Consider the following 13,703-nt stretch of genomic DNA (forward strand, 5'->3'; position numbering starts at 1 on the left):
CTCGATTTAGGCACAGGTGGATCTGAGGAGCCCTCTTGCCTTCTCTTCCCCCAGTCTGCCTTCCTTTGTGCAGTCTTCATGCCTAGGTCCAGATCTCTGCACAGAGCCGCAACGACAGACCTTGGCCTCTCTGCTCACTGAGTGCTTATAGCTAGCAGTCCTGGAAAAGCAAGTGACCTCTGTCACTGAGTCCTTTTGTCCCACCTCATGGTAGACTTGGTTGTCACGCTCCTTGGGCCAATCCCTGTACATGAGAGCCCTATCCTGTATTACAGTTGGCCACGCCTGGACCACATGATCACATCTGCAGCCTAGGAGAACCACCTTGGGGAAAAGCAGTTTTCCATCACAAAAAAAAACAAGGTGTGGGACAAGGAAAAAGCAAATGTCCACAACAACGACTCTGCCGTAAGACCTTTCAGCACAAGAATCCTCTACAAAGGGGCACCTGGGTGGCTCAGTGGTTGAGCATCTACCTTTGGCTCAGGTCCTGAGATGGAGTCCCACATGGGGCTCCCTCAAGGAGCCTGTTTCTCCCTCTGCCTGTGTATCTCTGATGAATAAATAAAATCTAAAGAAAAAAAAATTCCTCCAGCAAGGAAGAGCTCACTTCCCACTAAAGAGGAAGACCATTAACCTCTAATGCCAGTGTTAAGAGCAGCAAATCACAACTCTCCACAGAAACCAAACCCTTCACACAGCTGCTCTCACTCAAGGCTTCTTGCAGGTGAACAGGAGGAAAAAAAAAAAAAAAGAGATAAAGCCAAGATTATTCTAGATAAGAAGGAAATAATCTACAAATAAAGAATATGCATGCTATTCAGGAAAATAGCTCAGAATCTTTTATATTTAAGAACAATGCCTGTGTTACAGTTGAAAAGAAAAACAAAATGAGTCTGCTTTCACTAGTCAGGTGCAGTAAGAGGTTGGCAGTAAAGAAATAATGAGCCTTTGGAGTGCGGAAAGAGGGACCACCCCCTCATCCCCTGCATCTTTCACCCTCCCCGAGAATCTTCTCTAGCGGAGTCTGGGCCTCTCTGGTCTTACACCTGGTCTATCAAAACTTCGAATACTAGCTTCTAAAATCACTCAGCAAAGATGCTCACACACACAGGAAACATCCACAGGCCCCAACAACCCCAAGACAGTACTGGTTTCTGTATTCCAACACTCCCTTCAGGAAACTCTGAGTGGCACTTATCTTCATCCAGACATGCTTACCTTGGAAGAACGGTTCCACATCTTTTCCACTCTGGGATTCCCAGTCTAATGAGGCAAGAGAGCCAAGCCTCAGCCAGACTAGCACCCCGAGAGGCTCTGGAGCAGACATCCACTCTGCTCCATTCTACCACTGTGCCCTGTGCAAGAGCCCTCCTTCCCCTCCCCAACCCAATGCCCATACCACCTGGAATCACAGTAGAGGACACTATTTATTCTGGCTGTGGCATCCATATGTGCAACTGCTCTCCTTACCACCCCGCTTCCTTTCTTGTTTCATTTTTTCGCCATTCAAAAGGTGAATGCAATTTGAAGAGCGAAGAGTCCAAAACGGCAAGCCACCGACATGTTTGAGCTGGCTTACATGTTGTTGACTCACACAGGGTTTTTTGGAAGGGATCCCAAAGAGCTGGCACTTCAGTCCACTTATAAATACAGATTTCCAGTCACTCTTAAAAATCAGAAGGTTTGGCAAGATGGACTTTGCATTCCCAGGGAATCAAATGGCAGGGGATGAAGCGAGAACCCCTGGATCCTCAGCCTCCAAATAGTCTGCTCTTTGTCATTTGCAAGGTGAGCTCCTGCAGCAGTTAAGACTGCTTCCCTGAGTGGGGTCTGGGGTGCTCAGTTGGTTAAGTGTCTGCCTTCAGCTCAGGTCATGGTCTCGGGGTCCTGGATCGAGTCCCGCATCGGGCTTCCTGCTCAGAGAGGAGCCTGCTTCTCCCTTCTCCCTCTGCCTGCTGCTCACCCTGCTTATGTTCTCTTGCTGTCAAATAAATAAATAAAATATTTTTTTAAAAAGCCAAGGTTGCACCCCTGATCAGCAGATATGGGAGAGGGCTGCAGAACAAAGGCATCAACATTCCTGGCTGGCCCAAAGCCTCTTTCAGGACACGCTTCTGCCTCACGTATTTTGGAAAAAGTCACAGCAAGACCCAAGGGCTGCTTTTCTAGCTCACCTTGAATCATCTACAGGAACCTGAGCTTTTAAAGTTTTCAGCAGATGTGAATGTGGCTATCGCCACAAAGATGTTCATCACTCAAATGTCCAACATTTCCAGATTAACACCCTGCAGTTACCATAATTCATTAATTTCACATATAACTGATTAATAAATTTACAATACATCAATTAAAAGTAGGTGTACATATAGCATTGTATATGTTTTTAGTTAAGACCAAAGAAAAAGGCTGGAATATACCTAAAGACTGACGACTTTCTATAGGTACCTGGGCTAGAAATTATTTGTCTTATTATATTTTGGGTTTTCCCAGCTTTGCTAAAATGAGAATACATTCTTTTGAAGAACTGAGCCAACATTAAGAAGCAAATTAGGAAGCAATGTGTCGAAACCCAGAAAGCTAACCAGTATATCACATCGTGGCAATGGCCTTACTCTAGAGTGTCCCTGACTTAACATGGAGCAGATCACCTGCTGCCTGGAGCCCTGCTAGCACTTTACATACTTTGAGATGAGCCACAGGAAGGGGTCTGCAGGCTAAGAAGATCCCTGCTGATTTAATTCAGGACTGAAGAGGTTGCTATTCTTAGATCCACTAGATGGATTATGTCCCAAGCTGAAAATCAGGATCCAACTACCCTGGTCAAGAGACGTGCCTGTGTATTTCAAATAAGTCACTCACTCTCACCTCCTTTCTACATCAGAAATGGTAAGGATAGGACCATAAAAATGAACAGGACAGTGTTTATCAATCTCCACCGTGAACAAGATCCTAATACAAAGGATACAGAGGCAAAGCCTTGCAAGGTAGATCCCAGCCTCATTTTACTGCTTAGGAAGCAGGTTCGAGTCAACTAGAAAGGTGTCCAAAATCCTGGTGGCAGGTCTGTGGGGGAGCCAGGATTTGAATCTCAAAACTGTCAGACTCCAGAGCCCACGCTGGGAGTCTCGTCCAAGGTCACGCAGCCAGTGAGCACAGAAGTAATTCCATGAACCACGGGGCATGAATTATGAGCAGCTGAAAACGAACAAGAAGCATCTAGCAGCCCAGGCAATATGGAAGCACCAGATAAGAGCCACATGCACGTTTCCTAGCACGTTGCTAAAACACACTGAGAATGGCATGTGACCAGCAGCTGGGGAGAGGGGGTGGAACAGAGCCAAAACAAATTGACCAGTTTTACAGTGTCATTTATTTTAGAAAAAGAAATTAATGAGGGTAACTTCAATATCAATGAAGTTGCAAGACTGTAATGAGCTATGCTTGCTCCCATGAGGGAGAGCTTTTTAATTATTTTTTCAGACGAACTACAGTCACAGTGTATTTGATCCATACCCGACCCACACTCTTTGGAGAGTTAAAACACATTTTACCCAATGTCAAGTTAAAATAAAAACTCATCAGAAGCAAAATAACTCTGGGCTCCCAGGGCTCTGACGAGAAGTCTGGTTCTCTCTGGTTGCTGGCTGGTATCATAGTGACCTTTGCACTAAAACACTTGGCAGATGAAATCTGAGAATAATTCCTCTTTGCATCAACTGGAACACAGAGGGCTCCACTGGGTTTCGATGTAAGTGATAAAAAATAAAACACAACAAGTTTGTGTGTAATACGTGTGCCGCCCGACTTGGGAGCAATTGCTCTGTGTGTTCGGGCAGTCTGCAAGGGCCCCCGCGGGAAGCCTTCTCGAAAACTCGTTTTCCTCTAGCCAGCTGCCATTCTACCTAAAACTTCTCTCTCTCTCGATATCCTCCCTCTGTGTATGCACACATGTGCGTGCATGTATTACTGCTGCCTGTGTGTAGGTCCGCCAAACACACAAGACTCAAAATGATCTGGTTTCTGCATTTTGAAGACCTCCCACACACATAATAAAATTGCACGGAACTATATACATATGCACACAGACAGACACACAAATAAGTGCACATAACACCAGTAAAATCTGAGTAAACTCCATGGACTGTACCAGTGTTAATTTCCTGGTTTTGATATTGTGCTACAGTTAAGTGCCATGTTACCACTGGGGGAAACTGGGTGGAGGGCATGGGGGACTTCTTTGTATTTTGCAGCGATTTAGGATTCTAGCATTATCTCAAAATGAGGTACTGGGACAGAATCAGAAGCAGCAGCATGTGTGAAGCTGTAAACCAGATTTCTAACACAACACAAGCACAATTACCTAATGGCTATCATGGTTCAAGAAGGGAATGAACATCCAGTTGGGGGGGGCGGGGGGAGTGCCCTGCATCGCTGGAGACAGGGAAGCAGAAGGCGGAATATACCAGCTGAGTGACAGCTCTCATCTACACCCACGTCTACTCGGAGCAGCAGGAGTTCCAGAACCCTGCCCTGGACTATTAGCCCGAACCACCCTTCCCTCTGCCTCCCAACTCCCCCAATCTCAGGCTTTGACACACACTCCCCATTCTGATCCCACCCTCTCCCCTGGGCTGTGAGGCACACTGTGCTCTTCCCTCCTTGCCGGGCTCCTGCGATTTTTATTTCCTTAAGGCTTCATGCAGTCTTGTGCAATGTCCTGACTTGTACCTGACCCCTTGGACCATCCACCGCCCCCCCCCCTCCACCGACAACCCCAGCCTTGTGACAGGCCCTAGACGTACATGGGAAAACCTTCACCGTCAGACCCAGAGTCTGGCTCCATTCAGCTAAGTATTCTCAGGCAGGTCACTGCATCTCTCAGAATCCCTGTTCCTGTCTGCCTCATTAACAACAAGGAACCCTTTAAAAAAACACATGTCCAACAATAGAGGGCATTAAACATTATGGTAGAGATCTGCAAGAGAATGCTACATATGCAGTAGCAACATCACAGAAAAATATTTAGTAACACACGGCAACATGCATCAAATATTGAGAGATGCATTTATTATAAACACAAATTTTTTTAAAGATTTTTATTTATTTATTTATTTATTGAGAGAGAGAGAGAGAGAGAGAGAGAGAGACAGGCAGAGGGAGAAGCAGACTCCATGCAGGGAGCCCGACGTGGGACTCAATCCCGGGTCTCCAGGATCACATCCCGGGCTGCAGGCTGCGCTAAACTGCTGCGCCGGGGTTGCCCTAAACACAATTTTTTAAAGATCTCTTTATTTTGGGAGAGGAGGGGGAGAGGGAAAGAGGGAAAGTCTCAAGCTGCCTCCACGCTGAGCACAGAGCCCAACACGGGTCTCAATCTCAGGACCCTGAGACCACAACCTGAGCTGAAACCAGGGGTCGGACGCTTTACCAACTGCACACCCCGGTACCCCTAAACACATTTTTGGTAGAAAAGCATACCAATGCGGTGTGGGGGGGGGGAGAGAACTTATATGATCATAAAGCTAAGAGTAGTGATTCTTTCTTCTTTCTCTGTACTTCCAAAGTTGTCAACAGTTGAAAAGTTGGAATACTTTTCAACCAGGAATAAAGTTATTTTAAAAATCTATCACTCCCATTTCACCTTTTCCCTCAAACAGGACAAGGTTGCAACCGACTGACCCAGGGACCTAACAAAGGACACACTGAGTGAGTCCATTATATTATCCTACTTACTCTTGCCTACAATAGGACTTGCCAGGTTTTGAATTTGGGGAAACAGAACAGCTAAGAAAACTGAGCTAACAGGAGGTTGTGTCATGGGCCAGAGGCTCACTGAGGAGACTCCCAAAAGGTCGACTCTTGGACCCTGGTCATGTGTCATTTCAGATGGTCTCCACTGTCACTCGGCCCCATCAGTCCCTCTAGGAGGAAAGGATGCCACGTGCCAGCCACAGCTCATTGTCTAGCTGCTCCGTGAGGCTTGGCTCCACACTGTACGGTAGGGAGAAGCCTGCCAGCAGAGACGTGTTCCCATTCAGCGGGTTTTGTCCCTGGTAATGAGCTCCCTTGGCTCCCTCCCCACACAGAGGGGCAGCTGCAGAATGGTGCCAGCCAGAGAAGCCCCTGGTGAATGGCCCATCAAGGAATTCAGGAGCTTGGCAGTGGCACGGCCACAACAGTCCAAAGCAAACAGTCACTCCAGAGGACAATATCGGCTTGACTTGAGATGGAATGCTTCAATTTCCCCTTCATTAGAGCGTCCACGACGTGGCCACAGGTGAGCCCCCAGGAGCGACTGGTGACTCAGAACATGCACAACCCAGGGGTAAGTCTCACCACCCATGTCCTGTGGCTGAGCCTACATGGTCATCATCCCCTTTTCTGTGGACATTCACAGGAAAAGGATCAGCTGTGAAGAAGTCTGTGTTTTACAAAGGCAGTATTTATCATCTTTTCCATCTCCAATCCACACTCACGTTTTAGGCATATGACCAGATGGTTGTGGGCCTCACTCTCTTCACCAGCTTTGTAGGAGCTGAAACCAGGGGACACACATGCTATTCCACCCTGGTGGGCACACATCTAGACAAACAGTTCCAGTGCCCATCCCTTCTGACTTTCCTCCTCTCTGCAGGCAATATATAAGGCCATAATTCATCTGTCCCATTCAGTAGGTTCCCCCATAGACATCCCAAAGCTTTAAGTGGCATTAAAGCCATTAGAGCAGATAAATGCTAAAATATTCTCATGATCACAAACATTGTTTTTAATGTCCTGTATGACAAATGAAGGAACCAGTTACACTCTGCATATACTGTGGTCTTCTTAGATTGTTCCTAGAGAATCCAAAGCATGCATGGGATAAGACCACCTACTGAGGCCTATCTCTGCAGAAGGCTTCCTCTTTTCTGTTCCCTGTAAACAGAGACCCATGAAACCAGTTCAGAGGCACTCAGAGAGCCCATCTCAATGGCTATGTACGGTCATGTTTTGGAATTTGCCAGATGGACCAGTGCCACCGAGAGGTCCATGCACCACACAAATAGACACTTTCAACTCTGTTTAGCTACCACAGAAGAAAAAAAACAAATGGTGCCCAAGTAGAAATTAGCCTGAAACATTCTTGCTAACAAAGACTCACAGCGAATCCCACAGACATGGATGCGGCCTCAACTGGAAAAGGCCCTTTGCTTTGAATGGTCATCCCTACTGCCCATGTCTCCATATGCTACACACAAAACCAAAGTACCTCCTCACTTTACAGCTTTGCACCTATAAACCAGGCCCTATGCACTGCGGGGAAAGACCATGGTCTAACTCAGCAGGGTAGACTTCCAGAAGAGGGTTTTGGGCCTGCTGCCCCAGGTAGGAAGCCCCAAGCAGACGTGATTCAGCACTGAAAGGACTTAAGGAGGGATCGTGGGGAGAAATTTTTCAGCTTGAATCTATCATCAGAAACAAGACCTCAGCTTTTCATTCCCCACTTCCTTTTCTGTGCTTTATCTACCTGCTGTTACTGCTACCAGAAAACATCTCTCCCAGGGTCTTAGGGTAACATCAGTCAAGTCCAAGACCAATTATCTGACCGAACCCCAGGAAGCTATGTGGCTATATGCCATAGCCCATGTCCTAGTCTGCAAGAGACTCATGTGGGGTGGCTGTCACTCCAGCTGTAGAAACAACAATGTCCTTAGTTCCTACCCTGACCATATGGGGAGAGGGTCTGGCCATCTTCAGCCTAGGAAGTTTTCTGTGTTCCACATCGTAATGAAAGCTAAGTCACAACCAGGCTCCAGCTGCTCTATCCTTGGACGGAGAGGCACACACTCTCCACTTTCCTCACCAAGCCTGTTCAGAGAGCAGAAACCCACATTTGCAACATATTTTGTCCAACAAAAGCATTTACTCCATAGCTGAGAAAGCCTCAGCTCGGTATGGAGGTATGTAACTATGCCAAACCCTGCTATCTCAGAAACCTTGGGCAGACAGAGCATGGTGGAAGCTCAACAGGTACAAAGCTTTATGCCAAATTCTATCTTATTCTTTTTTAAGATTTGTTTACTTGACACAGAGAGAGCATGCACAAGCAGGTGGAGCAGCAGAGGGAGCAGCAGGTTCCCCACTGAGCCGGGAGCCTGACACAAGGCTCGATCCCAGGACCCAGAGATCATGACCTGAGCCGAAGGCAGACGCTTCACGTACTGAGCCACCCAGGTGCCTCTCTAGTTCTATTTCAACCTAAACCTTTACATGGCAATTAACAATACTTCGAGGCACAGTGCTTTGGGAAGCAAAAGGCTTCCACAGGTAGGGGTAATTCTGTCTTCTGAGTGGGGAGAGCTCGAAACACCACCACTGCCTGCAGAAGGCAAAATTACACTTCACGAACGGGGAATAGAAATGTTCAGCAGGCCTTCACCCTATGAATGACCATGCCCCAGTGCCCCAAAGCTGTGACCGAGGACCCCATTTGTTGTAAGGACTCCCGTTTCAAGGTTTCTTAACCTTAGACCGATAAATGGCTTCCACCTTGCCAGCACAAAATATCAGAAGCCATGATGCAAAATAATTTTTTTAAAAAAAACTCACATGTACATTATTCCTTCCTAAATATCTAGCTCCTGCTTATATCCTCATTACAGAAAGTTGCCAGAAGTCACCGACTTTGAATGATACCAAATGCGGGAAATACCATCATCTCCCTCTTTGAACTTTAATAGGATGAGAAGCAGAAGATCGTTCTAATTGTTAAAAACTGGGGTTTCCAACGTGTAGGGCCCAAGTATGGCTAATGCACACACACGAAAGGCAGATAAATACACCTTACCCCCCCCCCCCCCAACACACCACCACCACCGTGGCTTCCCATTCACAGCTTCTTAACGCTCCAGCAAAGGCGACCTCAAATTCCACTGCGCGCTGAAATCACCTGGGGAATATTTTTTCAAAAACCCAAACAGTCCACGCCCGCCCAGGTGGCACCCCAGACCAACTACACCAGACTTGCTGGGGGCGCAGCTCAGGTGTCCTGCATCTTTCCGAGTTGGGGCAGCCCACGCGCGCGGCAGACGTGCCGCCGAGGCTGAGGACCGCGGGGCCCGGGGCGCGGGGCCTGGAGAGCGCGCAAGAGCCCCCCGGGGCGCGCCTACCTATGTAGAGCGAGGAGTCCTTCCTCCGCACGTGGTCGTCGATGTAGGAGACGCCCAGGGGCTGCACGGGCGTAGCACCGATGCCCAGGAGCACCTGGGCGCCAATGAGCAGCAAGTACATCATGTTGGTGGCCGTCCGGCTGCGGCAGATGAGGTCCGGGTCGGGGCCCTGGTCGCCGCCCGAGCCGTTGGCGGCGCACACGTCGCGGCCCTCGGCGCCCCAGCGGATCTCCCCCGCCTCGTACTTGTACTGGTGCGTCAGGAACTCGGGCAGCGCCGACAGCAGCGCGCCCAGGGCCATGACGATGCCGCCGCAGCCGATGAGGCGCGGCCGGTGCCCGCGCGCCCCGAAGTAGCTCACGAAGAGGATGAGCGCCAGGTTCCCGATCTCGAAGCTGCTGGCGATGACGCCCACGTCGGCGCTCTGCAGGTTGAACCTGCGCTCCAGGGTGGTCAGGACGCTCACCTGCGGACACAGAACCACACGTCAAGGCCGGGGCTGATGGACACCCCCGGGGAGGACGCCCCCGCCCCCCCCCCCCGCGCCTCGCAGTGCACCGGCCGCCCCGCCCCTGCCCCCGGTGCAAAGGACTGAAACCTGAAGAATCCGAAAGATACCTGGCATGATAACCCTGACTCGACGGTTAAAGAGTTAACTTTCCCAATGGCAGGACGGTTGGTTGGTTGGTTGGTTTCTGGGCACCTGTTTCCATCCTGAAAGATACTGTCTACACTTGGGAAACAACATCCCCTTCCCCACACGCCACCACCATATAGGGCTCGGGATTCCCGTCCAAGCCCTGAAGTCCATTTTCGCAGGCTCCCAACTACACCCTATTTAGAAGGTCCACGCTTCAAGGGCACGGGGCCAGGGGCTCTTCACTGGGAGGTTAGCAAAGCATACCTAAAGAAAATAAAACAAAAACCTAGCTGGCAAAATGGACATGCTAAATTAGCTCATTGGGATAATCATTAGCTCTGTTTCCTTCTGGAAATTTCCAACGTACATTTCCCTGGAGACCTTCAAATGAACACATCCTCAACTGTTCTGTGCACTGCAGACCTGCCAAGGGCCTCTGGATGGAAAGTTTTTAAGGCTTTTCCCACCTCTGTATTCTAGTCTGCCCTCCATCTGTTTTAACAAATATTAAACCTCTACTTGTGGCTTGGCAATTCCCTAGACACACACACAGCAAAAAGGAAGAGGTGACACCTGTCCCCAAGAAGCCACCTTGCAGAAAGGCAGACAAGCACAGCTATAACACAAAGTGGATATTACATTCATGCTGCAACATCACAGAAGGTGGGAGGTCAAGAGGAGATGCATTATTTTAGGGCTTTTGAGCTACAGAGAAAATGCAAATGCCCCCCACACCCTGCTGTTTGCGAGTTCTATGCAGGGTATTATCAGCAAGAGTCCCTATTGTCCTAGGAGACCTGATAGGCCTAGTGGGCAGGGAAAAACATTCCAGGCTAAAGGAACAGTGTGAGCAAAAGTTGGATGGCTTTTTTACCATGATTTAATAATGGTATGGAAGATGTGGTCTATATATACAATGGGATATTACTCAGCCATTAGAAACGACAAATACCCACCATTTGCTTCGATGTGGATGGAACTGGAGGGTATTACGCTGAGTGAAGTAAGTCAATCGGAGAAGGACCAACATTATATGGTCTCATTCATTTGGGGAATATAAAAGGGAATAAAGGGGAAAGGAGAGAAAATGAGTGGGAAATATCAGGGAGGGTGACAGAACATGAGAGACACCTAACTCTGGGAAACAAACATGGGGTGGTGGAAAGGGAGGTGGGCAGGAGGTTGGGGTGACTGAGTGATGGCACTGGGGGGGGGGCACTTGACGGGATGAGCACTGGGTGTTATGCTATATGTTGGCAAATTGAACTCCAATAAAAAATATTTTTAAAGATTTAAAATAAAGAAATAATAGTATGGAAAGTGGTTGGAAAGGTGGATTGGTAACAGATTCTCAAGAGCCACAGATGCCACCCTAAAGAAATTAGATAATCTCAAGCAGTGCAGTGGGAAAAAATGCAGAGCACAGAGAGAGGAACACCTAGTTTGAATCCCAGCTATCATTCCCTTAATTAGCTCTAGGATTTTGGTCAAGTTGCTTAATTTGTCCAAGCCTTGATTTTTGTGAAACAGGAATAGTAACATCAACCTGGCAGGATGTCCATGCAGATCAGAAATAACAAAAGGTTCCTTAGCACAGAGGAGCCTTTCCCTACCTTGCAGGAGAGTGCAGGGAGAGGGGTACAGAGCCAGGGCTCTGGGGCCATCCTGATGCTGTGACCTTGGGCAGTTCACCCTATGCTTTCACTTTCTCAGCTATAAAATGAGGATATGAGTGCCAGGAACCAGGAGCCAACAACATACAGGTGTAAACGCTGGTTAGGACTGTCTAACCACTATCACTTATCTGTGGGCATCCAGCAACATCAAAGCAAAAGACATGCCAGGTGTGGCCATCATGTGGCAAGTGGATGGTAGAAGAGTAGAAAAAGAATGCCAGCAAACTATTACTGAGAACAGAGAGACAAAAGGCACAGCACAGTGGCAAGAGAAGTGCACAGGAGAATTTGTGAAGCTGCTAGAAGCAGAATTCTATCTCCGGAGACACTGGGCAGTGTGCTAAGGAATGGGAGGAACAGAGTCATGCGGATCTAGCCTTCTTCCAAACGTGTAGGTGCGCCATTGTCAAAACCTGCACATCCAACAGCCTCTGACCCACACACAGCTATACCTGTAAGGAGGAACATGTCTCTAGGTACCTTATGAAAAAAAGAGTAGTCAGGTGATTCCTCCCAACCTCACCTTCAACCCCACTTGTTGAAACACTCTTTCAACCCAGTGGTTCTCAAAGCCACCTAGATTGGAAGCACTTGAGAACCACTTAAGAGTTCAGATGCCTGGTCCCTCCCCGAGTTTCTGACTCAGCTGGTCAGGAGTGGGGCCGAGGGTGAGGCTGCAGCCCCCAGGGGGCTCAGTCTGGGGTCAGCAGCACAGCACTAATGCAAGGGCACCCATATGCTGAAGGAGGTGGACTCTTCGTTCAGCGATGGCCCTGTGGGTGTGCTCAGCAGAACAGGGTCCTAACACTGGTATTGGTGATGGGACATCTGTGTACCCGCTCTGTTGCCCACATTCCAATCTAATTCCTGTTTGCACTGCACTTTCTAACCAAGTCAAGGCCAGCTCACCACTCAAGTCAGCCCTGGTTATGTGGCTAGCTCATTTTTCAGGCACCAAGTATTTGCAATTGTCAAGAAAAGAAATTTATTAGCCAGTCTGGTCCCATCAAAATGGCTTTCAAATACTCCCAAAGAAGTTCTTTCTGGAAGGCCTGCATGGGAAAAAACAAAGGCTTCCTTTATTCACTCCTTTGCTTTGTTAACACAAACAAGCACAATGGAACAAGGGCTCTACCTGAGGCCTGTAACAGCTAAGGCCCTGCAATAGCTAAGGTGTACAAAAGACCACAGTCTATCTGCCTGGGAGGCTCCAGAAGGCTTCATCCGGCCCTTTGTGCAGAGTCCTGACAGATGCCCAGAAGAGGCTGGGTGCAGGAACGCATCCAGGCAGGGTCCTCTGGGTGCGCTAGAGTCCTCTCCAGCAGCCTGGTGACCTCCACGATGGGAGTAAAGGACAACAGAGGTAGGAGGGTAGCAGGTGGGAAGGGTTGGAGCAGAAGTCATTTTTCATTCCTGCCATGAGGCTTAATGACATACGTATTAGGCGGCATCTCTGAAACATGACAACAGCTCTGTTCCGGCAGGTGTGCCCTGTCATAAAATATCACACAGGTGTGGACATTTATGATGACAGATAAGGATGGTGGGGGTAGAGACAGCTGTGGGCAAAACAAAAAATAATCAGCTCTTCTAGAGCTGCATGTGCCTGCAGCTCTTGTCCTGCCTCAACCCTGTTCTTTGCAGAGAACCCACAAGGGGTGACAAAAAGTAGTAGGATCCTCACCTCCTTGACCTGTAGTCTCTGACAAACCCCAAGGATGCCTCTGATCATGTTTGCTGGGCCCTGCAAACATCCTGAAAAGATGTTTTGTGGATCAATTAGATCAGAGGCTAATGTCTCCACTCACTTAAAACACAATTTTGAGAAGATGAACTAATTAAGTATGCATGAGGCCATAAAATCCACTTGTGGCTTTTATGTGACAGTGAACAATCCAGCAATGAGAAAGATGTGTGCTAAAGGGAATGACTGTCTGTACTTAATGGGTAACGAACGGATGGAAGATGTCTTGGTAATTAGAGACGAAGGAGCCATAACTCCAGGAGGAAAAGAAAAGTGTCCTTACCCTGTGCCAAGTGGATACGAAGTTATTATTAAAAGAATGCAATATTTATCAGGTCTCTACTAGCAGGATTCAGGAAAAAAAAAAAAAAAGCAAAAAAACAAAAAACTTGCATTTCAGAATCTCCTGGAGCACTTGCTAAAAATACAGCTTTCCAGACACTGAGATGAGCCCCAGGAGGCCGAGATTTTGTAAGACTCCAGGGGTACAC

The 13,703-nt window shown here is 48.2% G+C and overlaps 1 protein-coding gene across 2 annotated transcripts in view; it reads right to left on the reverse strand.

Annotated features, from left to right (window-relative positions):
* SLCO3A1 (solute carrier organic anion transporter family member 3A1) overlaps positions 1-13,703 on the reverse strand; it is a 303,455-nt gene that overhangs the window by 231,344 nt on the left and 58,408 nt on the right. For both annotated transcript variants that reach the window (XM_025438159.3, XM_035714824.2), the window contains exon 2: positions 9,153-9,618. In XM_025438159.3, the coding sequence (XP_025293944.3) occupies positions 9,153-9,618 (466 nt within the window). The remainder of the gene's footprint in view (positions 1-9,152; positions 9,619-13,703) is intronic.

This window comes from Canis lupus, chromosome 3 (assembly GCF_003254725.2).
Source record: "Canis lupus dingo isolate Sandy chromosome 3, ASM325472v2, whole genome shotgun sequence".
NCBI lineage: Eukaryota > Metazoa > Chordata > Mammalia > Carnivora > Canidae > Canis > Canis lupus.